The sequence below is a fragment of the Tetrao urogallus genome (assembly GCF_951394365.1).
Source record: "Tetrao urogallus genome assembly, chromosome: 9".
NCBI classification, from domain to species: domain Eukaryota; kingdom Metazoa; phylum Chordata; class Aves; order Galliformes; family Phasianidae; genus Tetrao; species Tetrao urogallus.
The window spans coordinates 15,770,576-15,795,727 of NC_136822.1; the positions used below are offsets into that span (position 1 = coordinate 15,770,576).

The 25,152-nt window shown below is 40.1% G+C and overlaps 1 protein-coding gene across 1 annotated transcript in view; it reads left to right on the forward strand.

The window, feature by feature from the left end:
* Positions 1-24,920, forward strand: part of MCF2L2 (MCF.2 cell line derived transforming sequence-like 2) — a gene marked incomplete at both ends in the record, with an annotated part of 119,304 nt that extends 94,384 nt beyond the window's left edge. Inside the window, 14 exons of the mRNA XM_079539822.1 lie at positions 270-395; positions 3,302-3,523; positions 3,798-3,890; positions 4,322-4,400; positions 6,926-6,998; positions 9,388-9,497; positions 13,596-13,691; positions 16,928-17,017; positions 18,891-18,962; positions 20,529-20,615; positions 22,182-22,300; positions 22,869-22,981; positions 23,705-23,808; positions 24,820-24,920. Of these exons, the coding sequence (XP_079395948.1) occupies positions 270-395; positions 3,302-3,523; positions 3,798-3,890; positions 4,322-4,400; positions 6,926-6,998; positions 9,388-9,497; positions 13,596-13,691; positions 16,928-17,017; positions 18,891-18,962; positions 20,529-20,615; positions 22,182-22,300; positions 22,869-22,981; positions 23,705-23,808; positions 24,820-24,920 (1,485 nt within the window). The remainder of the gene's footprint in view (positions 1-269; positions 396-3,301; positions 3,524-3,797; positions 3,891-4,321; positions 4,401-6,925; positions 6,999-9,387; positions 9,498-13,595; positions 13,692-16,927; positions 17,018-18,890; positions 18,963-20,528; positions 20,616-22,181; positions 22,301-22,868; positions 22,982-23,704; positions 23,809-24,819) is intronic.
* Positions 24,921-25,152: the final 232 nt, after the last annotated feature.

A 25,152-nucleotide genomic window follows, 5' to 3' on the forward strand; every position in this document is an offset into this window, starting at 1 on the left:
TTGAGTTTCTTTTCTAGCAGGTATGAAGTAAAAAAAAATTAAAAAAAAAAAAAAAAAAAGTAGTAGTTTTGCGATACATGAAAGGTGATTGTAATTGTGTAAAAATGCTCCTATCCCATCTTAAATAAACCCACAAAACTTGAACATGGTGAATGTTCCATTTTTATTTTATCCTGTATTTCTGCTGCACAGATTTCAGAGAGGACTGGGTTGTGTTGTATTCTGATATAAGAAATTTTCAAATACTTTTCTCATCATTGTTTCATCAGGAAATGCTGAAATGCAGCAAGAATTCAGAGGGTACTGCTGAACTGGAAGAGGCCTTGGCCACAGTGCTTGATATCATCAAATCCGTAAATGACTCCATGCACCAGATCGCAATCACAGGATACGAGGTATTATTTGTTGTTGCCCTTACTGTTGTCTTGACTCATACAATGTTCTTTATCATCACGGATCACCCTGTGCCCATGGCTGGTACACTTTGAAGGAGCCTAAGTCACATTCTTGAAGGATGCTCTTCAGTGGCATGTTGTAGTTATCAAGAAGACTTGCCAACATACGTGGGTGTGGGTGGTGAATGTGGGAAGGAAATGGGACAAATGCAGTCCTTATGAGTAATCACAGACAAAACTCATTTGTAAGTGAGAGGCAGCAAAAATGAGTGACGTAACTGAAGAAATCTGCTGAAACTGTCTGCGACCCCAGTGCAACTCAAGCATTTCCAAATCTTTTGCTCTTAGGGAAGAATATTTGGATTTGCTTTGAAGTGGGTAATAGAACCCACCCCAGTGACTGGCAAACTTATTATCTGAGATGTGAAATAACAGCTACAGTACAAATAAGGCCACGAATGTATATATATATCTACTGAAGCTCCACTGAAGTCATATGACTTACAAGATCTAGTACAGAACATGAACGCTTCAGTGAGAAGTGGAAATGACTAATGTAAAAAGGAGAAGCGTGTCTGATGACATGAGGCCTGAGGGTGATGCGATTGCCCGTTCTGAAATAGCTATAGGGTATATATTTAACCTTAAAAAAGTAAAGGAAAAAATGTAAGGTTCAAAGAATTATTTTATCAGAGTAATAACTAGAGCACCAGAAGAACAGTGCAGAATGTGACTTCCAGAAAAAGTGCTGGGGTCTGCACTGTGTCTAAGTGGAAAGAGCTAACTTTATTTTGCAGGATGGAAAGGCTTCAGAAGTTCTGATTTCTATATTTATCTCTTTCTTTTCAAGTGCATCTCCATCTGATAGCTGAGGAAACTATGCCTGTTGTGCCAGCATTATTTTATAAATGAATTTAAATGTGTGCCTAACTATGTATCATAGACCCACCATTTCTTCTCCTCATTCCATCTGTCCTTGGTGCTCGGCTGTGATGGCCAAATAAGCACCTCCCATTGCTCACAAAGCCACACCCCTTTTGAGACTTTTTCTCATGCAGACATGGTAGAAATACTTGCCAAAAACACCTTCAGAGACAGATACTGTGCCAGTGGAAAGGCAGGTTTTGTGGCAGCTGATGAATGCTCCTAATTGCATAGGCAATTCTAGTTTCATGGAGCTGTGTACGTACAGGCTTGAGGAATTGAAGTCATGTTTAACGTTGCTGTTTTGTTTTTTTGTTTGGCTGTTTTTAATGTTTTTATTTTGTTTGTTTTTAGCCAAGCCACAAAAAAGCAGAGTAAAGGACTTGGAAAGTGGAACATTCTGAGATGTTTCCTACAATCATTCTAACCTTTATATACAATGTGGCCTGGATAGTTTGTCCGTTGGCTATGCAGCACATTGGCCATTCATACATATCTCCCATCTTTCATAAGCATGAGATCCAATGTATTGTTCTAACAGCAAATAATTGTATCTGAGATAAGGTTAAAATCATTCACCTTAAACAAACTTTCTTTAGGACAAATTATCACAGTTTACTAGCACAAGTTATCAGACATAGTGTGCTTCTGTACTTCTGTCCACACTGAAGACACAGCCCAGGAGTTTTAGGCTGATATTCAAAGTCTTCTGCAAAGTCTTGCTGCAAACTGCCATCTCCATCCATCTAATGGATGAGAGTCCTAATAACATGCCTATGTGGAGTAGAACAGTACCTAAACATACCCTTATTTTGCAGTTAGATCTAAGGTAGAGTAGTGAGTGAGAAGGAGACCAATTTGCAATCTGTGCTTTAAGAAATCATTCCCACTCAGAGCCATCATCTGCCCTCATAATCAGTAGAACATAGCAATGTTGAAAACGTGTCTTTTGATAATGAACTGAGCTTATTCTCTAAAACTATTATGCAAAGTACTGCCAGTTAAACTTGCCACTAGCATCATTATGCTCATCATTACTCACTGAAGCACATTACTAGGTGGATGTAGCCATGTCCTCTGTATCCACATGTTACTACACTCTGTAACACTGTAATACACTGTGAGCCGCAGCTCATAGTGCCAGCCAGTTTGGCTCTGGATATGTACCATGTCCACACATTATTACAGTCTTTAGTACTGAACTGAGCTGTAAATGTTTTGTTGGTGGAGTCTGAGCCAAATGTCATTTATATCCATTGAAGTATTTGCCCATCAGTGGTCCTCACGTAAGGTCTTTAACTCAGAAAGGTCTGTTTCCTGTTTAGATTCATTCTCCCTCGGATACTTTTATGCATCTCTGGTGCATTTGCTCTCTCTTTGCCCAAGGCTGTACAGCACTGCATAGTTTACAGATGGTGAGCTGAGAAGCTATTGGCAAAATGCTGTTTTGCAATGGGAGAGAATTACACACCTCATAACTCTAGGCACCAGTCTGTGTCTTCAGACATCTAAGTGTCTTTCAAGATCCTGCTCAGGGATGAATACATGAGAAGATCATAGCAGAGAAGAAACTGAACAGAGAATCTTTTGGAGCCAAAGCATTTGCTTGCATACCTTCACTAGCTTTTCATAATGCCTTGGAGTCGGGAGCACTGAAACTCAGTTCTTGTCAGAAAAGCTTGCTGCTTGTGTGATCATCAGAGGGGACAGCTAATGTACATGATGTAAATATGGTACTGACTCTAACTATTAATTGGGAGGCAAAGTGGAAATTATGGACATGGAAAGCAATGTGTTAAACATAGTAGGAAGATAACACACAGGTTTAGCAAGATATGAGTAGGTGGACTTGCAGATGTAACATGTCTGCCCCCTGATAGAAGGGATGCCTGGGCAAATGCCTCTGCCCAGATGAGGGCTCTGTGCCTGTGATTAACCAAGTTTGGACATAATGTATGTTCTCTCTTTTCTTTGCCTGCTAGGGGGACGTAAGTGAGCTTGGTAAGCTGTTGATGCAAGGTTCCTTCAACGTGTGGACTGACCACAAGAAGGGTCACAACAAGGTGAAGGACTTGGCAAGATTCAAACCAATGCAGCGACACCTCTTTCTCTACACAAAGATGCTGCTTTTTTGCAAAAAACGAGAGGAGAACACAGATGGTCATGAGAAGACAGCTTCATACAGCTTTAAAAATTCATTAAAGGTAAAAAATGTGGTAATGGGAAAGGAGGAAGAAATAAATTTTTTGTTCCAACAATACAGGAGACCTGGAGTTATCTTGCAACACTGAGTAAATGGAAGCTCCCATTTTAGTTTTGGTTTGGAGACAGACCCAGTCATATGTGCTGTGACTCCAGATGTGAACCTTAGTTTTGCAACTCAATACAGCCTTTTAAAAATGCATCTTGGGGGAGACTGAACTTAAAGACTACTTACATTTTCCCAAGTGCAGCTTCTAATTTTCTATTTTGAAACAGATGAGCACAGTGGGCATCACAGAAAACGTAAAAGGAGATAACAAGAAGTTTGAGATCTGGTATAATGGTAGAGAAGAAGTCTATATCATCCAGGTAACAACAATCCTTTATTTCTGAGAACGATACTTCCTTTGAATTGAATGTTTTTAACAAAGTTTTCAGTTTCATGAATTTCACTGTCCTTTACAGTCATGAAATAACAATTGAAATCTTCACTGTTGTGTTGGCTCTAAAATTACCAATATATCATTGTATATTTTGTATATGCCAATATATCATGTGAACTTGGGCAGAAAAGAAAGCAAAGGAGTGGAAAATTACTTGGAAGATTGTACAGAAAGGCAAGGACTGGACCTTAGATTCATGGTAACCTTTCCATCTTGAAAAGTATCCTTTCTTTTGATCTGAAAATCCAGCCATGGAATTTCATTCTTATGTGAAACTGAGAGCAAACATATGTTAGGATATCCAAGGGGTTGGTAGCATGCTTTGATCTGCTTTGCCTTTTCCTCTTGTGTCCTCAGGCATCTTCTGTTGAGCTGAAAAACACCTGGATTTCTGAGATACGCAAAGTTCTAACAGGACAACTGGAAGCATGTAGAGGTAAGACACAGTGTGATCTGATGATGTTGGTTCTTCCTGTAGCTGTGTATGACAACATGGAACTGGGATGACTTATAATGTCATTCATGACTAGCAATGAAACCAGCAAGGACTGAGCTTCTATGCAAGAGGATGAGTTGGATTGCATGAATAATTATTCCATTCACAATTAGTCTGAGGAATGTGATTTTCCTCTGTCCTCCCTCTCAAGCATAATGCTAGAGACATTCATTTTTATCAGCACATGAGGAGATGGAGGCCCAGACTTCGCTCCGTGCCTTCTTACAAGACTGGCATGAAAGATCTCTCCACACACGGATGAGTGCACACAACAACTGCTTTTCTCTGTCTCATACTTTATTTTACTTCGTGGTTTTGGGTTGATTGTTGTGGGGGTTTTTTTGTTTGTTTTGTTTTGGTGGATAGGCAGTTTTAAATCTGGTCGCGTTCGTTATGTTTTGACATCTCTAGATGTGATTGTCAGTCATCTCTTCCATCTTCTCATCGTAGCGACCTTTCTCTAAAATGTGATTCATGATATTTCCCTCTCTCACTGAGATGTCACTGTAAAGCTGTTTGGTGACATGCTCAACACGTGAATGGTTGAGGCCTTGTAAGTACCTAAAACAATGACAGACATTCTATTAAGCCTAAGACAGCCAAAATTCAGTTTGGTTATTCTAGATAGTAAGAGAACATAGCGATGAAAACCACCTGAGATACTACTGTTTTTATGAACAATAATGTACCTTGTCCTAAAATCCGTTTTGCATGTTCTCCTAAGGACAAAAAAGCATGGCTGTGTTCATTACAGACTCTTCTTGTGTCCCAGCATTGTTTCTTGCTTTGACCTGTCATTTTCTGCTTCTGTCATACACAGTATTTAAAGCAATGCCAGCAAAGCATCTCCTCCCACATCCTTAAGATTCCTAAGCAGATTTTGTCCTAGGCGGAAACCTGTGCATGTGCTTTAACTTTAGAGGTCACCTTTATCTTAATTGTCTGTTTCATAAAGACAAGTTCTTGCAGTCTCCTTAAGTGGATAGAAACAACTATGCATGTGAGCTTCAGCAATGTAATAGAAGCCATCACAACATATGTACACATAAATAAACACTTTGCACTCAGATCTTTTGTTTCTATCCTTATAGTCATCCTTTCTCTTTTTCATTCTGAATTTCACTGCAGTCAGTTCAGCAGAACTGCTGAGGAAAGAAATCAAGATTCTTATCAGCCTTATTTCAGGACTTGATCTCTTGATGTCTACTGTTATTTCTCGTACTTACTTCTGAAGTATAAAGGGTGGCTTGACTTGGGCTTCTACAGAACAGAAAAATACTTTATGGAGAAAATATTTTGATATTCTATACTGTTTTGTCTCAAGATCACAGAATCTTAAAATAATTCAGGTTTCAAGATATTTCAGGAGATCACACTCCACTATCCTTCCCAAAGCAGAGTCAGTTATTTGTCAAACCAGGTTGCCCAAGATTACATCCAGTCTGGTCTTGAGAACCTCCAAGTTTACTTCAAGTAAGGTCAAAATTTCCTTCATTGTGAATCCAAGGGATCAGCAATCACAGGGCAGAAATGGTACCTTACGTACTGTTGCAGCCTTGCCTTTTCTGAAATTATCACATGATGAAAGCCCTTACTCCAATACTGAGAGCAGGAAGAAAATGCCCTTTCCAGTAGTATTAAGCAATTGCTTCTATTTCCAATGACTTATGAAAGAAGAGGCTGTAATTCCTTGCTTAATCCAAGACTGGATATTTTTCCAACTGTGCACTGTAACAAGAACGAAGAAGGAAATGTTTGTCTGAGCTGTTTTTAATGACTGTTGTTAAGAATTGCACAGAGGGTTGGAATGTTGGAAGGAACCAGCTGAGATGTTTAAGTGAGCAAAGGGCAAAGGAGGTGTACAAAGGTATGTAATAAACAATTTAACATATGGGTAATTAGTGTCCAAACATTTAGTACGTGTCCTCTACAGAGTTCTGCAGTGAGATAGAGTGCTAGCAAGGCTTTGGGCAACACCTTGCTGCTTAGATCCCCATGTATATAATTGTCTCTTCTGCAGGCAAAGGAATTAAGGATGCAGCTCAAGAGGTTGTGAGGCTGTGAATCAGTTGCCAAAACCAGGAATATAGCTACTTCTGACTTCCTGCCCTAAGTTCTCCTTTCTCCCAGCACTGCCACCCACAAAAGATTTTGTGATGATTAATCTTTCAGTATTGCCCCTTCCCTTTTCTCCATTTTAATCTCATTGACAGGAGCTTTTTCTTCTTCCAAAGTAGCCTCAGTATCTCAGCAACCTGAGACTTTGAGGGCAGTTCTTTGCATTCACTCTTCACTTGTCAGTGTCTGACTTTCCTGGCCATGAAAAACAGCTCATCAGCATCTGTCTTCCCTCCCCACATCTCCCCTCATCTCTTCCTTCCCTTTTTTTCTTTCTCATATTTTACACAAGCCAGAAAGCAGCTGATACAATTTGGATCAATTTCTTTTTCCTTTTTCTATAACAGAAGCAAGTCAACTACACCAAAGAATCACTGAAAGTGTGTACCATGCACCAATGAATTCCTCCAATATAGCCAGGTAAGTCTTCTCAGTGCATAAATTCTTAGTGTTCTATGTCTAGCTTCTGGAGTATGAACTTATTAAATTGCCTCCATGTTGTATAAAGCCATGTAAATGCAGATAAAAGTTTTACTCATGGGGAAACTCAGAATCTCAATGCAGAATTCATTTAAAAAATCATCATTTGAATTTTCCAAAGAACCACGTGCTCCCTGGAACACTTCCTGGATGTTAAATGGAGCTGTCAGCACATCTTTGTAATGCTGCAATTGCTGGCAAATTTGCTAAGTGAGTTGGCACGACATACCACTGTAAAGTTTTCTTTGTGTTTGCAGGACTAACTAAACCAAGATATCCCTGGCAAACATAGCCAGCCTTCGAGAGCTATGCAGCTCAATGCAAGAAAAATTAAACACATGTAGTGCTGCTAATCCTGCATTGTATTTTCTCTTGGATTGGTTATATTTCAGGTTTAAAGCCTAAGCTGAAGAGGTTTAAGGTGAAAATCTTTCAGCAAAACCACCTTGGAGACAGAAGGAGATAATTGTTCAAATAAAAGATGAACTGCACCGACAAAAATATTTCAAATCAATTCTTCTCACAAAGCTTTTAAAGTGAGAATTTTCAAAGCAGAAATTATAGGCAAAATATGACAGCAGGACATTGATCAACTCCAGGAAGAAAGAATATATATTTATCCTAGAAAGGATTAAATCAAAAGAAAAAATTAGTGCTTGTCCATGCTCTACTGACTACCATAGAGAAGAGAGCTTAGATGCCTCCACTCCTAATGCTGGGTTATTATAGGAGGCAAGAAAATATGGTATGTCTTCATGACAGAACAAGACACTGAGCTTTCATAAGTGGAACAAAGTACGGACTCTCAGTGGCTCTTGCAAACCAAGGTCACTTTGATCCTCTGTAATATGTCTCAGAGAGCAAGGACAGAGGAATTGCAGCATGAGACACCTCTGCAGTGACCAGTGAGAAACAGTGGATCCAGAATTCCTCAGACTGCAGAGCCCTGCCTGCAGCCAGGTTTGGGATGCTGGGCAGCAGCAAGAAGTGAGAGGAGGAAGTTAGACTTTGTGACATGTGCACAGTCTGTTTATGAATGAGATGACTAAGCAGCCCCAGTTATGAAAGATGCTGTTATTAAGCCAGGAGTAGACAGTATTAGCCAGAGAGCAGCCAGCGTAATCAGTGCTCTGCCAGCAGCTGGAAGTTAATTACTGAGATATTTCTAACTGTTGCAATGCCCTCTCCTGGGTTGCCCTTCTGTAAAATGATTATTGCTTATTGGAAATTGCCAAACCTGTACTGTGACTCTGAGGAAATCTGTTTGCAGAAAACCTCCACCTCCCCAAGCCATATCCATTCACAGTTCCCTTTACTTGTTTGCAAGTCAACACAGTACTTAGGGCTGCAATTCCATGAGCTAAGGACTGGAGCTGAGATGTCTGCAACATAAACACTCACAGTTGATGCATTTAATACAGGTGATGGTTGAATGTCCCCAAATCCTGTTCAATCTATGTAAATTCTCTCTCTGTAGGTTCTTCCCGAAAGTTTCATTGTTTAATCCTAAAATGAGATGTCCTGTGGTATCTGTTGCTGCTGATATCTCTCTGAAAGGGTGGTTGCTGCATTTCACTGATAATGAACTGATCCCTTAGCATTGTTTCCTAATCTACTGAAACATATGCAGTTTAAAGAGACTATTTTTTTAATTGTTTCATTGTCTACCTTTTTGGAAATGACTGATTCAGTCATACATCCATGTAAAAACATCCTGTGCACAAAGATATATACAGATACTTGTAATTCTACTGCAGATGCTGTTTCAGAGAAGTGGGTGTGTGGTTCTTGGAATCTTTCTCACAGCTGAAAATCTTTAACTCTCTCAGCTGTGTGTTGCACAGTTATCTCAGCCTGGTTGGGAAGGGCCAGAGATAAAACAATAAAGAAATGTGAATGTGCTTTGGATTTGTTCCCATATTTATTTTGAGCCCCATCTACCATCAGGCTGTAAAATTGCATTTAGATCTAGTGCAGGAGGTAACAGAGACCTCCATTAAGGTTCTCTCAGAAACAGGTCAAGGATTCAAATATAAAGACGTCTCATGCTGCCTTGTACTTATTAGAAGTTTCTCACTTCTTTCTTCCTAATCTGTTGCTTTCAAAAAGAGGAAGGATGCAGAATGGCTTCTTCCACCATACTTGTGTGGCACAGGTGCAGACTATTATAGCACACCTGATTTTAAAACCTGCCTTTTTCTCCTTAACTTTAGGCTTCTGCATTTGATGGTAACAAAGAATGCTTAGTCCTGGTATCCGACTCACAGCTCAGTGCTCCATTAGCTCTTAAACAGGAGTATAACTATTTTTGTATTTCTTTTGTCCAAAGGTATAGCAGAAAGTCATCAAGCATATATGAAAACAAATCCGAGACATCAAACGTGGAAGCATCTAACAATAAAAACAGGAATTCCAGTCCCAGTGCCAGACAAAAGAGAGGTAGGACTTTTGAGACAGAGCTTTTTGATTCCAAAGGGTAATAGTTTTTGTTTTGTTTTGTTCTGCAAAATCATTTCTAGAGCTTATCAGAATAGTTACAATGTGTATTTTCTAAGTTTAACATCAAAAAACAATGCTACAAGCCTGTGTGACTGCACTGTGAAACTTCTTGAATACCAAGGAGCATTGCCAGTTTAGGAATTTTCAAGTTCAAGTTCTGATGCATTACAATGCTCTTTATGTAATTCTGCTTTTAAGAATAGAATTTTGGAGGTATAGTATGCCTCTATATCCTGGATAACTTCGTTTCTAACCATATTTAATGTTAAGGTTGCCTATGAATTTTGCTAACAAATGTCCTTGCTTTGTGTCCCAGGTTTCTTTTTACCTTCTCTATGTATACGCTCCCTGATAGCTCATAGTAAATAAATGCACGTGTGGTCACAGAAAGTCCCTCCGTTATTTAAGTGCATAAAGACAACTGATAAATTCTATACAGCTAGGTTAAAATGAACTCTAAAAGGAAAGTGGAACTCATCTGGTGGTAGCAGGAACAGAAAATATTTCATCCACAGTTTCTCTGTCAGGTACTATTTCAAACAAAGACTTTTCTAATAATAGAAAAAGAACCAAAATCATAAGAAGATTAAAAACTCTTAATATAGTCAAACATATTGAGTAGCTTTTGATTAAAAAAGTGGGTGATTCATTAACATTTTTTCATCATCATAAGTTTTCATTATTGGGAGGAAGTCATGGATTCTTCAAGTAAAAATGGAATTTATTAATTAAAAGCATGTTTATGTAATAATAGATATTGTTTAAATGTGAAATATTTTTAAAATGAAAAAAACAAAAACAGAAACAAAAAAACCTTGAAAAGCAATATTTCATTTAAAATTTGTAAACTCTATTTTAAAAAATATCCAGGAAAACAGTTGGTGATTTTTAACTGGTCCGACTTCCATGTCAGTGTGGGCGGTGGGATCACAATTTGCTGATTTTCCTTCTTCTGTCTTCTGCTTTCCCATGACCAGTTTCTCTGGGCTCTCACTGTAATTCCTCTGCTACTCACTGCTAGCTCAGCTGAGAGCCACCTCATGCTCTGGTATGTGGCTGCTCCCTCGGGGCTAAGCAGTGACTCATTTCTCTCTGTGAGATTCAGGGTGTGTGTGCGCATCCTGCTCTGCTGTGCACAGAACCAATGGAAGAGCTATCGAGTTTCTATGTCCCACTTTTATCGGCAGTTTTAATCTGTGTCCTTGTGAAGCATTACAGCCTCTAGCTGGGACTCTGCAGGGCTGAATTCAGTCCCTTTAAGGGTGCACAGTTGGGTCCTAATTTTGAAGGCGCACAGGAATCACGCTGTGACTCTGAGGTTGTGCTCGTTTGCAGTGTAAGCACAGCATGGATTCTGGTGCTCTGTTAAAATTGTCTCTTTTGTGCCACCTACTGACTGTATTACTGCCAACATCTTTGCAGTTAGCATGAAAGCAGATTATTTCAAAATACTGTTTTCTTTCTGTAGTACAGAGTGTGTGGGGTGGGTGGGGGAGGGGGCAATTGTTGGCAAGGTATATCAGCTTTATCACTGTTATTGGTAAGTGCATGTGATTATGTGTTGTCCACATATAACACAGTTTTTTTTTTGTGTGTGGACCTGATTGGTAAATTGAAGTTACATGGAAGCCAAGCGACTCCTGTAACCACTGGAGTACAGCTGGTCCCACCAACCTGCTCACAGCAAGGTCAGCTGGAGCAAGTTGCTCTGCACTGTGTTCAGTAGGTGCTGCATGTGTTCAAGGACGGAGACTCCACAGCTTCCCAGTGCACACAGTCTCAGTCTTTACTCTTCCCAGTGAAAAAGATTTTTTCATGTTTTTAAGTGAAATTTCCTGTATTTCAGTTGATGCGGATTGTCTCTCATTCTGTCGCTGGGCTCCACCAAGAAACATTTGGCTCCATCTTTACCCACTCTCATAAGGAATTTGTATATATTGATGAGACCCCTCTCAGCCTTTTCTGTACAGTCTGAACAGTTCCATCTCTCGCTCTCTCTTCATAATTCAGCAACTGCAATCCCTTACTCATACCCATAGCTCCCCACTGGATTCACTCACATACACTGATGTCTCTCTAGTTCTGGAAGCCCAACACAGGACCTATGGGTCTCACCAGTGCTGAGTGGGGTGAAGCATCGCCTCCTTGGACCTGCTGACAAGGCTTTTCCTCATGCAGCCCTGGATGCTCTTGGCCCTCACTGCCACAAGTGTGCACTGCTGGCTCATGATCAACCTGTTGCACACCTAGATTTAGATCTTATTATGTCTGGAAATGGGATTCAGAATTATTTCTTATACCTGCAGAACGAAGGAAAAGGTTTGAAAGAACTCTGGTACAGACAACATGTCACTAGAGACCAGTCTGTAGTGATTGGTACATGCTGTGCAGCTGTGGGGACTTGTGAACTACTAAAATGTCCCTCTGTGAAGTGATACAATTCGATGGCTGAAGAACAAGCAGAATGAGCATAAAAGCATTCCCCCTGCACACATGCACTGCTGTACTTTCCTTGTGGTACCACTGTTACTGAGTACTATGGATTTGCTTGCTCTTCACAAATGGCAAGGAAATATACTTCATATACAAATTTCTTGTTTCTTTATAAGCTAATCCAGCGTGATCCAAAATTCAGCCTGCAGGATAGGCCTTGTCCCAGGCTCACAGTATCTTTACAGGCATTGCTTAGCAGTGGGAGCAGACACAGCAAGGAGTGAAGGCCAGAACAGGTGGTCTGACAGCCATATGCATCCCAGTGCACCAGTGTGCAGCTCCACAGCTGACACTGTCCTTGTAGTATTTCCTTACCTGCCAGGCACAAGACTGGCATCAGGCCCCGGGATGGAAGGAGCTGACCGTGCTGACATAACACTGTGCTGTTAAAACCTGTTCATTTCACACCTGCCTATGCATGCAGGCACCTTGGATCCTGGGTTATCTTGGCTGCAAATCAGGAAGTGATGGGATGCACTTTCCTTTGGAAGCTGAGCTTGTATGTCTGGTGTTTGTCAGTCTGGATTCACTGTCTCTCCATGTTTCCTTTGTATTCCTGGTCTTCATTTGTGCCCCTAATGATTATGACTTGACAGTGTATGAAATAAAAGGGAGAAGAAAGTTAGTCGTTAAATCCCAAGGCAGGGAACCAAGCAGCTAGCACGTGGTTTTTTTCCTGATCATTTGCCTTAATCCTTCTTTGTGTTACCTGTCCACACAAAGATAGGAATAATTTGACATGAATGCATGGGTCAGGGAATTGGATTCTGGTCCACCTCTTTCCTGCAGTGTGATTAACTGTATATCTTTGAAATTCAGAGTCTTAGGACTTTGATCCACCTATGACTTATCTTTATAAATGCGATCATCAGGTGGCATGGTGGGCTTATCCACATAGGAGACTGACATGTATGCTTTGACGGCATAGCCATACTTATGTCCCAGCAAGTCCCAGGTGAAGTGCATTACTAGGTGCCAGCTTTGGCAGCTTTAGAAAGACTTCAGCAGGTAAGGCTGAGAGCACACCAGCCACAGGGCTGATCGTGGCAAACTGCTGAGCTGTGCTGGACAGCAGAAGTGTTTCTGCTCACAATGCTTGCTGTCTGCGTGCATCCTGCACTGTAAGGCTCCTCTTATTTCTCCCTACAGCCTTGCTATTCCAACCACAGTGATGTGTTTTCATAGTGAAAAGCACTAGATCCCTTTCAATGAGCTTGCTGCTAAACTGTATTTTCCTTTGATGAGAGCTACATCCCTTCACCTGTTTTTCTTGTGTTGTTTTTTTGTTTGTCTTTGCTTGTTCGTTTATTTTTCTCCATTGAAATTCAGTGAGCCAAACTCAGCCCAGCGGCTCTGTTAGCTCAGCTGATTTAATCACTAACTTCATATCACCTTTCTAATTGATTAGCTCTTGCTCAGGCTTGAACTGAATCAAAACCAATTCTTTATTTTTCGTTGTCATCCAGTGCTAACCTTTCCTTTCCCATAAGCTGAATGGCTGACCCTTCCTTCCTTATTTCTCTTCCCTCTCCCTCTCTCTCCTAGTTGATGCTTCCACCAGCCTTAACCTTGAGCGCACAGCGCTTGCTAGAAAGCGATTCACATTGCAAGGTCTTTCCAACCGCAGAGCTCCACCCAAAGGTAAAATCACCACATGCAGCATTTGGTCTCTGGCCATCTGTCTCCTGCACAATGCTTTCTCCATCCCATAGTGTCATCCATCACTATTTCCTAAAATGCTGCCACATCCCACAAAAATGCACCTGTCTGATACACACACATGGCTTCTCTTCTCAAATATCCCGTTACCAGAAATGGCTCCCATTGCACTGTGGGCAAGGCAACCTTGGAGTTCAGTGGTTGGATCTTTTCATAGTGCATAGTGCAAATAACGTTTGTTTTTCTCAGTGGCTACCAACCTGACTTCTTTCAGCAATTTACTGGCTTGAAGGGAAGAATATCGTCTCTGTGTTGCAGTGCACTAAGCTTTCATGTGTTACAATGTTCATTGGTTGAATCTCTTTGGTTTTTCAAATGTTGCTTAGCCATGACATGGTGGTTAGACTGGGGAATTGGGATTCAGAAGATCTGGAGTTTATTGCCTTTTCATTATATTCATTTATATAATTACATTCTATGATGCTGTAAAATGATGGGTTGTGAGTCTTTGTGCATAAGCATTTAGAAGACACTTAGTATCCGTGTATAGAGCACTGCATCTTCTTGTGATGGCTATACTAAGAGATTTTAGAGGAAATAAAGAAATGTAAATAGAAATGAAACTAGATGACTATATTCACAATTACTACTTGAAAATGTAACGTAATTACTCTTTTAATTGTTATGATATTGCTTTTCTCTTGTTCTGATAAATGATTTTTCTTCTGTGAGACAAAGATCTAGTATGCAATGATGCAGAAGGTGAGCAGCAAAGGAGGAAAAAGTGAGATGGAAGAATAAAAAGATGAAAGAATAGAAATACAGAAGTATTATTAAGTGGATGAGAATAAGTTTCTGAAAACAAAAAAGTGGGTGGTTTTCAGACCTGTGCCCAGGGGAAATCAATGACAAGATTCTGATGTGATGAATGTAGAACAATGCTGCAGTTTTGGTTTAGGTCTCTTTCTCCTTTTTATCTAAAGTTGCCTTGTCATACGAGACGTCTTGTGTTTTGTTCAGTCATTCCATGTTCCAGAGAGCAAGGTATACCTTAGAAGATTATATACCCCTCAGCTGTAGGCAGTTTTGGCTCCAAGGCTTGTTGGATCTGGTTACTTGAGAATGCTTGTTCCACTGCACAATGTCCAATGTTTGCTGATTTCACTTAGTTGTGCTGTTCAGTTACTAATCTGGTCCTGGCCTAGAGACAGAAGACAGCCTGGTTAATTCATAGACCGTGGTCATTTCTGTAGGCAGTGATAACGCAGAACTGTGTTACTGGCTGTTACAGCAGAGCTGTGAGAAGGGAACAGTGAGTGTGTTATTTACTAGGCAGGGCTGCAGGAACAAAAGCTGTGTGACTGAGCACTAAAACAGGCAAATTTAAAGATGATGAGTGGGAAAGAGAATTTTAAGATTCCTGAAAAACAAATCCTCACAGTAATATAGTTTTGCAGAGGATATTGAAACCTGAAGTTTAAAATCACGTAAAATTTATTTTCCTCCAGTGCTGTTTGACAGTTAACCATGAAAACAATGAGAGAGAGGGAGAAAAGAAGGTACATTAAGAGAAATGAGGCAACTGGAATAGAAAAATCTCTGAATCACAGTCACTGGCTGGGAGCATTTGGCTTAGGATTCAGCAAAGCGTATAATCGTGTTCTATAAAGAACACTGTTTGATACAACTCTTCATCTATCCCAGGCAAATCTTCAATGATAATAGAATCATTTAATTTTTTACCAAAGTTTTTTTTTTTAATATTAAAAAAAAAAAAATCAAAACATGAAAATCACATGTCAAATAATTTTTGACAAATCTGTAAAGCTTCAACTGAATATTTAAAGCCTTTTCTAATGCCATTTTCAGCTGAACTTGTGTCCTGGTTAGTTAAGTGTTCAACTGTCTTACTGAAATCAAGATGTAAAGGATATGAATAGCTTTATTCATGTCTCAGTGAAAATTGTCACTTGAGTAATGCAGCACATGGCCAACAGAAAAAACTAAATTGTTAATCCTGAAACTTTTGTAAGCATGCAACTTTTTCTCCCAAGTGATGCTGCAAGTTGCTACATGCAAGAAGCATATTGCTGTACATGCAACCTCCTAAGAGCTCCTTAATGACTTCAATACATATGGTAGCATCATGTGCACTCTGAGGCTAGCAGTTAGTCCATTTACACCTTTGATCTGTTTATTAACTATTTTGAGTCAAAAACGCTACTCACATCCCACAGTGAAATCTTGGAAAGATGTATCTTTATTCCTGAATGGAATTTGGGAAAAGGATTATTTGGAATATACAAACAAACAAACTCTGGTGCCTTTATTTTTCCAGACTGCTCTAGTAAGGAAAGACCATTCACTCTCTTAACTTTCAGAAATTATGAATCACTGAATCATAGAATCATCAAGGTTGGAAAAGACCTGCAAGTTCTTCCAGTCCAACTGTCCACCTATCACCAGTAGTTCTCACTAAAATATGTCCCTCAGCACAGCGTCTAAACATTCCTTGAACACTCCAGGGTCAGTGACTCCACCTGGGCAGCCCATTCCAGCACCTGACCACTACTTCTGAGAAGCAGAATGTCCTAACATCCAGCCTGAATCTCCCTTGCTGCAACTTGAGGCCATTCCCTCTTGTCCTGTCACTAGTTACATGAGAAAAGAGGCTCACTGCAACCTCCCTTCAGTTAGTTATATAGAGCAATAAGGTCTCCTCCGAGCCTCCTCTTCTCCAGACTGAAGAATTCCACTTCCATCAGCTGCTCCTCGTAGGGCCTGTGCTCCATAATGTGATCTCTAAACCATTTGTGTTTGTTTTTCAGTGTTTTTCAGGTCAGTCATCACAGAACAAGCAGTTCAGTGTCTCTAAATAATCCCAACCTCATCTGTAGACACATGCACCATTCTAACTATCATGCACATCATTCTGTGTTTTGTACCTATACTTAGACTAGCTAAAATATTAGTTGGCATAAGTCTCCTTTCTGCAGTGTTAAGATTTGGTGCAATTGGAATTGCTTTGAAAATATATTTCTGTAAATTATTTTCTATGCTTTTCACTTTGTAGAGAGCGTCCTTCCTGGCTGTTCTAGAGAGCAAGCTACCTTCTATTTACCCTTTCCCAGCTGCTGCTTTGCTTTGCACATCTTTTACCCACAGTGCTTATTAACCGTATTAATCCTGCCCTGCATTGCATCTGTCTATTCTCCCAGATCCAGAATCTAAGGAAAGAGAAGTTGCCCGTCGCTTTTCCCTAGCCTCCTCCATCAGCACCACAGTTAATGCATCTGCTGTGACCAAAGGTACCGTCATGCTGCTTGCTTAGCTACCCTTCTCCCTTCCTGCTGACTAACAAATTTACTGCCAAATGCTGTTCTCAGAGTGATTTCATCAAGCTCAGTTTTTACAAACGCATGAGGTTTCAGCAGAAGAGTTAGAACAAGTACAACACCTGCAGGAATGCAGGCCAAGGTAGTTGAATGTGTATCAAGGTTTCTCAGCTTCAAAAACTAATGCTAGTTTTCATGGAAGCCAAATTAATTCTTGGCTGTTGTAGGGTTTGTTTTCCAGCTCCTCCCTGGATTTGGGTTAACTGAAATGCAACAGAATTTTCTTTCCTTGAAACTGCTTAGGGTTGTTGCTTTCAATAAGAAAGACAGGATCTCCTCTTTGAGCAGCAGTCAGATAAGAAAGCTTGAAATTATGACAAAAATTGCGTAGCAATCAGTGCCAATTTAAAACATATTTAGCATAATTGCAGTTATCATTAGAAATAATGCTTGCAAGGAAAATTTCAGAAGTGCATAAGCAAGGTAGATGCCCAGAATGCACTGACCTCCATGCAGTTCCTGTGGGGACTTAAGAAAATTTTATTTTTGAGCTGTAATTCTACTGAGAAAAAGCACACTTACCAAATTTACTTTAAGTCATTGCACTAGTGTCTATATTTAATCTCAGGAGCAGCCCATACATCTGGGCAAGCTTCTTGTGCTGAAAATCAGCAGGGCTTTAGGCACTTCTGCCTACATGTTGGAACTGCTTTTGAAAACAGAACATATGGTCAAATTCTGGTTATGTTGGGGTTTAATACTGTCTGGAATGAAATGAAGCAATTGATTTGCAAGTTTCAGATTTTCAGGGTGTTTCACAAGCCAAAATAGAAGGAAAGATGGCTGAACTCATTTGTGTAAAAGTCTTCACTATTTATTTATCAGGAGGTGGCACTGTGCCTGATGTAAAGCATTCCAAATATTTGTGAAGGATCTGAACCATATCCTTAACTGTAGAATGAAGTGACAGGTATCTGAAATGATCTGCTTTCAGAGTGTCACCATGGAGGAAATGGGAAGGATGTAATCAGAGGAAGGATGTAATGTCACCTCTACATACAAATATTTCTTTGCCAACTTCTTTAGGTGATAATACTTCAGCATTTCCATATGGAAATTACAGGCATGGCTCAGGAGAGGAGGTTAATGAAATTCAAACTTGTATGGCTCTGTCCACCATGAGACTGTTGGAATTTTCTTGGAATGCTGAGAAAACTACTTTTGTACTGATTTCAAAAGCTAGAAAACAAAATCAGTGCTCTCCAATTAAGTTTTTTATTTACAACATCTGCTTTAAGTAAATATTTTAGGTGTTGAAGGAACTGGAGCTGGAGTCTTGTCTAATCATTAGCCAAATGCAGGTCTAAATAGGGTATTTGGGTCGACTGTTGTGTGCTGATCCTCACTGCAGTGGCTCAGCTCTGTCACATCACAAGTCCTCTGCATATGCAGTTAGGACACAGGAGAAGCACTGCATGTGGAGCTGAGAAGAATGTCTTTCTGTTCTGTGGAACAAAGTGCTGGCTTTTGTCAGCTCTTCCCTGCCATCCTCGTGCGTAGGAAGCTGACTGTGAAGCTGCCTGCATTAGTGCCATCTCCTGGACATGTGGGAGAGAAACCATCCGTCAATCTGGGAGCAGACACATCTATGACATCTTTTGCAAAAATAGGTCTGTTTCCTATTCACATCACAGAAGTATTTGTCTTCACCACTTAGAACTTAAGGGACAGTCATTTTTCTGGGTGATGTGGAAAGTATTACTCAGGTCGTGGTTCCAGGTAATGGGAAAGCAAGTTTCTACTTTGACAATATTTACAGCCTTGTGACTCTGCAAACTTCACACAGGTCCCCTTGTTCCTGCAGTTAAAGTCAAGAGACATGAAATAAAGAGTGACCCAACTCCCCTGGGGTTTGAAGGTATGAGTATTTCCATCCTGCATGAAAACCTGTTCAGCAGTTTTTTTATATCATTCACTGAATTCACATCTCATCGCTGTCAGTGGATGACACTGGAGGCAATCGGGGTTTGGTGTCAGTTTATCTGTTGAACTGTGATAAATCAAATTTTTCATCTTTTTTCTTGTCTCCTGCACTAATGCTCTATTTATCAACTTTTACCTAGGGTGGGACTTAAATTAAAACCCTGATTCTCTGCCTGTTTTGGTAAATAGACCATGATCTGGATCTAGATTTTCTGCCTGTCTTCTACCTCACCTCATGGAAGGGAGGAGAGCTCAGGCAGCAGCAGGGAGCCAAGGCATTACTCTTCACCTTCACCTGCAGTCTGGCCACTTGCATTCCTCTTCCCTTGTTAGGGTCTACACCTAATAAGAGGAGCAGGAGCCACATGCATGAAGGTCACAAAGAGGCGAGGCTGCATTGATAACCATTTAAGGTGCAGTGTTTCATTTCAGTTAAGCAGAATCTCTACCTATTTTGTTGCAGCAGGTTCATCAATTACTGTTTTATAAGCAATACCAAAACGTTAAACTGGGAACTGATTTCACAACCACTGAAAGATCACCAGCTTCCATTGCCAGTGTTTCCCTTTACACAAGGATTTGCCAGAGTGCATTGCCATGTGAGGCACAAGCAGTCAGGTACCCCTGTTGCAAAAGAGGGAGAAGAGAGATGTAAGCTGAGGAATCCTTATGATTGTATTGCTCTGCACAAAACCCTGCCAAGTAGCCAGGTCAGTTATGGGATTGGCAACATATCAAAACTATCTCCTATGTTTATAGCTCTCTAATAGATATAAGATCCTCATTATAGACACAGATACTTCTCATCTCAGCATACCATGTGGCTGCAGAGGCTGGAGGTATTTCAGGGTGCAACTTCAGAGCTGAATTGACCTTCCTTGGGTAAAGAACACGGTCCTACTGTACAACATCCCTTGCCAAACTGAGTTGATTTAAGTGGGAGACAATGAACATTGTTGTCCCTTCATCAGAAGAAATCGCTGCTGTTGCTAGAACTCTGACAGAGTTAATGATGTTAAAGATACTAATTACTTGGATAAAAACTTCCCCTACAAAGCTGCATTAATCAAGAGTGATACTCATTTCTCACTGAGAAGAACCTCCCTGGTCTGTTTTTATTGCTGCGTGAATGGGTGTCAAAACCATACACCATCATCTACAGAATGATCAGAAAACCTGCAAGCAAAGTATGTTAAAAATGAGGAAGCTGTAGTGAAATAGAGCACTGCACTGTTCACCTAGCAACTGTTTTCATTAATTAACATCAGTATTTGATTCATTTGGCTGCGCTCTGTCATTCTCAGACATGACGGTTTTCCTGTGAGATACTGCTGTGTTTTGACTCATTTGTGCTCATTAAATGACTCTTTGTAACTGTTGGATCCCATCCACCTGTTTGTGTAAGAGACAACCAGTTGCAGCTGTGATACAGACACACTTTGTACTGGTTGCCTGGTCATTATTTCACTTTTAAGACAAAAAACTGTACTTCCTGCCACAGATGCTTTTGAGAACACCATATTGGCCCAGACTAAATGTAGCACTGGTTCTACCACAAGACCTGTACCTAGATCTGCTTCACAGACAGGTAAACATCATTAAAACATTTATCATCATCCCAGCTTGAGAGTGTAATATCACTTTAGGACAATAATTATTCTCTTTAACTAAAAGGGATTACTCTCTTACGGTGAGTATAATTTCTCTTGAAAGCAGTGAAAGAACGAGCTTGGATCACTAGCAGTTATAGAAATGTCCCAGAATCAGGTTTCCTGTTGCTCAGGCAAAGTTGACAATAATTATTGGAATTTATATCATAGTGCTCAGAATTTGATCTGTGTTATTTTATAGCTTGAATGAAGTATGTAACAGTTATGTAGGCTATTCCTCGGTCTCTGAAATGTGATTAGCAATTTTTATGGAAAAGTGATGCAGGTACTTGTAGGGAATCCTTGCTGCTGATGTTTCTGCCTCAGATGCTTCCTGTGAATGACAATGTCAAAGATCACTGCAACTTTATCTCAGTGAGAAGAGGGATTACTTTTTTATTTTGCTGTTTGTAGCCCAACCTTGAGTTCAAACTAAAATTGCTATAGCAGTTTAAAGCTAATTAGCTACAACACATTCTTGTACATTCATACAGTTTGTTGTATTTTGCTGATATGATTCTACCAATTCAGGGTCCAGTTGTAAATTCTGCATGGTCTGTAACTGAAACTGTCTCTTTCATCACAACTCAGGACATGAGTGCCACATGAGAGGCTAGTTTACAGCTTGAAAAGCATCACCTGGATGACACCACCACACCTGAGGATTAAAACTGTGGATGTTGGTTGGGTGGAAAAGGTTGCTGTCACTCTTATAACAGAACTGCAGGGCAGCTGCAGTCCCTAGGAACATGAGGAAAGAGAAAAGGCTGTGGAGCTGCATGGCTACATGTTGCACAGGCAATGTCTGTAGCAGAGAGGATGTGCATGGAGAGGAATTAAATTGCTACCTTTTTTTTTAATTCTTAGGCAAACAATAAATAATTTATTTTTAAGTAAATGTCTCTTAAATGTAAATAATTATTAATAAGCTACCTCCAAAGGCCTGGTTGTCTTTGAACCTTGTTTTTATTCTGTCCTTTCCCTGCATTTCCAGTCTGCTCCAGAGCATAGTCTTGTGGGTTGCTCAGGTGGTGACATTACCTTGAGGTGTGTTGGAGATAAGAAGTCAACCAAAATTCAGTGGCTTTGAACATCAGTTTCTACATAAACATGTGGAGATGAGCTAAAAGCTGAATGAGCATAGCTTTGTGAAAATTGTATTGGCAAAGTCATGATTTGCTACAGCACTTGCTCTGCAAAAATATTCCTGACCCTTGCTTTTTGTACCTCATGAACTGAAGAGATTTAGAGATGCTGAACAGACAAGGTATTGATGCACATACACAAACACAGTCTGCCCTCCTACAAATGAAAGCAAGCAGAAAGAGAATAATACTGCAAAAAGTGTTTTATGGCAAAATCAGGGAACAAGCTGTAAAATGGTGTGAGCAATTCACTAAATGAAATAGCGGGAAGCGAACCTGCGACATTTATTTTTTATAAGACTGAGTCTGAAAGATGGCAGTGGCCAATAGCTAACTCTTTTTGTGTTCTCTTTTTCAAAGGTTGGCCCAGTAGGCAAATGCCATCTCTAGACACGTTTGAAGATTTCGAAGCCATTCCTTCCAGCATGGATGAACTCTCCAACTCTTCAGACATGGAGGAAGAAACGAATCCTAACAATGTAATTCCTTTTTCAAAATGCCCTTTCCCAGTGCAGCTTTCTCCTCTCTAAACATTGGGATTCATCCTGCAAAGATTTGGCTCATATCTGTCTTAAACCCATGGGAAGACAGGAGATATGAGTTTGATCTAGAGCGCTAGGGGATTATCTCAAGACTATTTATTGATCAGTATCAGGACCATTAACAGCCACCCTTACTTATAAGATGTAGCTTTATCTTTATAGCTGTTAGAAAAGTGAGAGAAAACACTAAAAAACACTGAGCCTTTTAAAAGTACAGTTTCAGACTTTTTCAGGTAATATAAGTTGATGCGATGAACCCAGTTTCTATATCAAAATAATGCCTTGTTGATTAATTCTAAAGCCTAAATGCTCATCACAGTTCTGAGTTTCAACAATGGTTATCCTGAGCATGATATGTATCCTGAGCAAGAATAGTAAAAGGAGTCACAATTACATGGAGGAGAAATCTCTGTCATCTTGAAACGCCTGATTCGGTATTTAACCAAACTCTCTTGCAGTGTTCTTTTCTCCATAATGACCGTATTTCTGATTTCATTCATTTTAGGGGACCAATCTTTTTCGAGTAGAAGGCAGTTTTGACAGCTGTTTCCCAGATTCTCTTACACTTGAGGATGGAGATCTTGTGCAGTTTGTGCAGGAAGGAGAAAATGGGCAATGGTGAGTACAACAGGGAGATGTAATTTAGCAGGTAGAACGTGTACAACCTCCTGGAAAAGACAGAAACATTCAGAAGAACATCAAAGCATCTTCAAGATCTATTTGAATGCACTCAAGCCATTGACCATAATGTGCAAGAATCAGTGGGGAGCAAGAACATAGATGCAGCTTTGTTTAATTCTTCCTAGTTAGCTTTCCTCCTAAGTGTTTATGACATGATGTTTGGGAGGACAGGAGTTTGCATGAAGGAAAACAGAAGGATTTTGACACCTAGCCCAGAAGGACGGCTGTCAAAGATAGCACCCTTCCTAGGATACATCAGTAAGATCTCTATGCCTTTCACCAAGCTCCAGCAGTGAACCAGAGTGTGTATTTTAGACACAAAGATTTAGATATAAGACTACACTCAGAGATGATTGATAAAGTAGAATTCATCTGGCCACCTTGAGCCTACATACTTTTTATAAAATTCATATTTAAAAGTTATTATTCTCTCTGTTTGATAAGTAAGTGTTTGGAGCAGACCTGTCAGGGTGCCTAAATTCACTTTCCATGAGAAATTTGGAGGAAGAAGATCTGATCTCCTTGAAGTGATGTTGCAGTCAGACCCCCAACTCACAAGTGGCCTGCAGCTGGGAAATAGCTGTCCAACATACCTTTCTAAGAAATACAGCTCAGGAAAGAGAATGTAGGAAAATGCAATGACTGTCCTCTGAATTTCAGGTTAGTGAAGAAATTGGTCTCGGAGAAAAGTGAGTGGGTTCCTTCCAGTATATTGCAGCCAGCAGAGGGGGACACTAACAGCATAATTAAGAACAGCAATGCAGGTAAGAGAGTAAATGTTTAACTAGTGTTTAAAAACTGTGTTGTTGTTTTGGGGTGAGTTTTTTTTGTTGTTGGCTCAAAAATGATGTGATAAACAGTGGACTTTCTGTATTAAGTGCTTGGTCTGAGGGCAGGCTCTGGTGACAACACTGAGCTGGCTTGAAATTTGGTGCCTTAACACCGTTAGTGTCTGGATTTAGATCAGCTTCAGGGCTGTTGTTCTGGTACAACTTTGAAAATGTTAAGACTCTCACAAACCATTAATTCTTTTGTGGTATTTCACTGCTGCCTTCAAATGTTGGAGGAAAGGCTGCTCTGGTGAGATCTCACCCAAACCAGCATTAAAAGTCACTCTTTCTTCAGCTTTGGCTCTGATCTATAATAAACAAGTTGCACTGGAAAAGCTGAATATCAGCAATTCTGCAGATCAAAGATTTAAAATTTTAGATAAACTACTGCCCATTCATAAACATAATGTACCAAAACTTGCTCTAGTTTTCTGCTGGTAACAGAACAAAGCAAAATCTGGCACAGCCATTTCCTGGCAACCTATGAGAGAGAGCTACCAGCGTTTTACTCCAAAGTGCTGGTTTCCTTTTTGTTCTGGCTGTTTGGTTGGTTGGGGTTTTTTTTGGTCAGTTTGTTAAAATGGATAAAACTTTATTTTTTATTTTTTTTTTAGTTTCTGTGGTTTAAAGGGAGTCGGTGTTCCTCCACTTCAACAGTGGATCAGTTCTGTCTGCAGCCTCAGTGCCTTAACTGTGGCTCTGATTTCTTTCACACATCTGACGCTTTACAACAAACCCAAGCCCACACAAATGACAGTTATTAACTTGCCATAGGAGCCTTCTTTGCCTTCAGTGGAGGAAAGAGGAGAACAGTAGATGTGATTCTTTTACTTTATTTATTTATGTATTTATTTTATTTCAGGCTTTTAACAATCAGTCCCAAGACTGTAGATGGGAATTCCTTTAGATGTTTTGTAGTGACTGTGCCCATGTCCTCCTTTTCAGACACATACAATGATTCCTGCAGCACGGCTTCGGTTGAGTCGGACACCAAGGAGTGTGAGGTGGCTAAAAGCTTCCCAGCAGAACAGAGGGCTGGCAGCTGAATGGCAGGACAAGCCTTCTTCAGGACCCTCTCCATCTCCTTGTTTATTTTGGGTTGACACTGGATCAAAGTTGCCTTTCTCACAAGCTCTGAGCTTCATAATTCTCTGAAACTTCATTAACATGGACAGATGAGAGGAAAAACAAACTTGAGGAACATTAAACATCCAGACAACATCAAGAACCATCTTCAGTATTAGAGGAGAAAAATGCTTCTTGCATTGTTTATCAAAC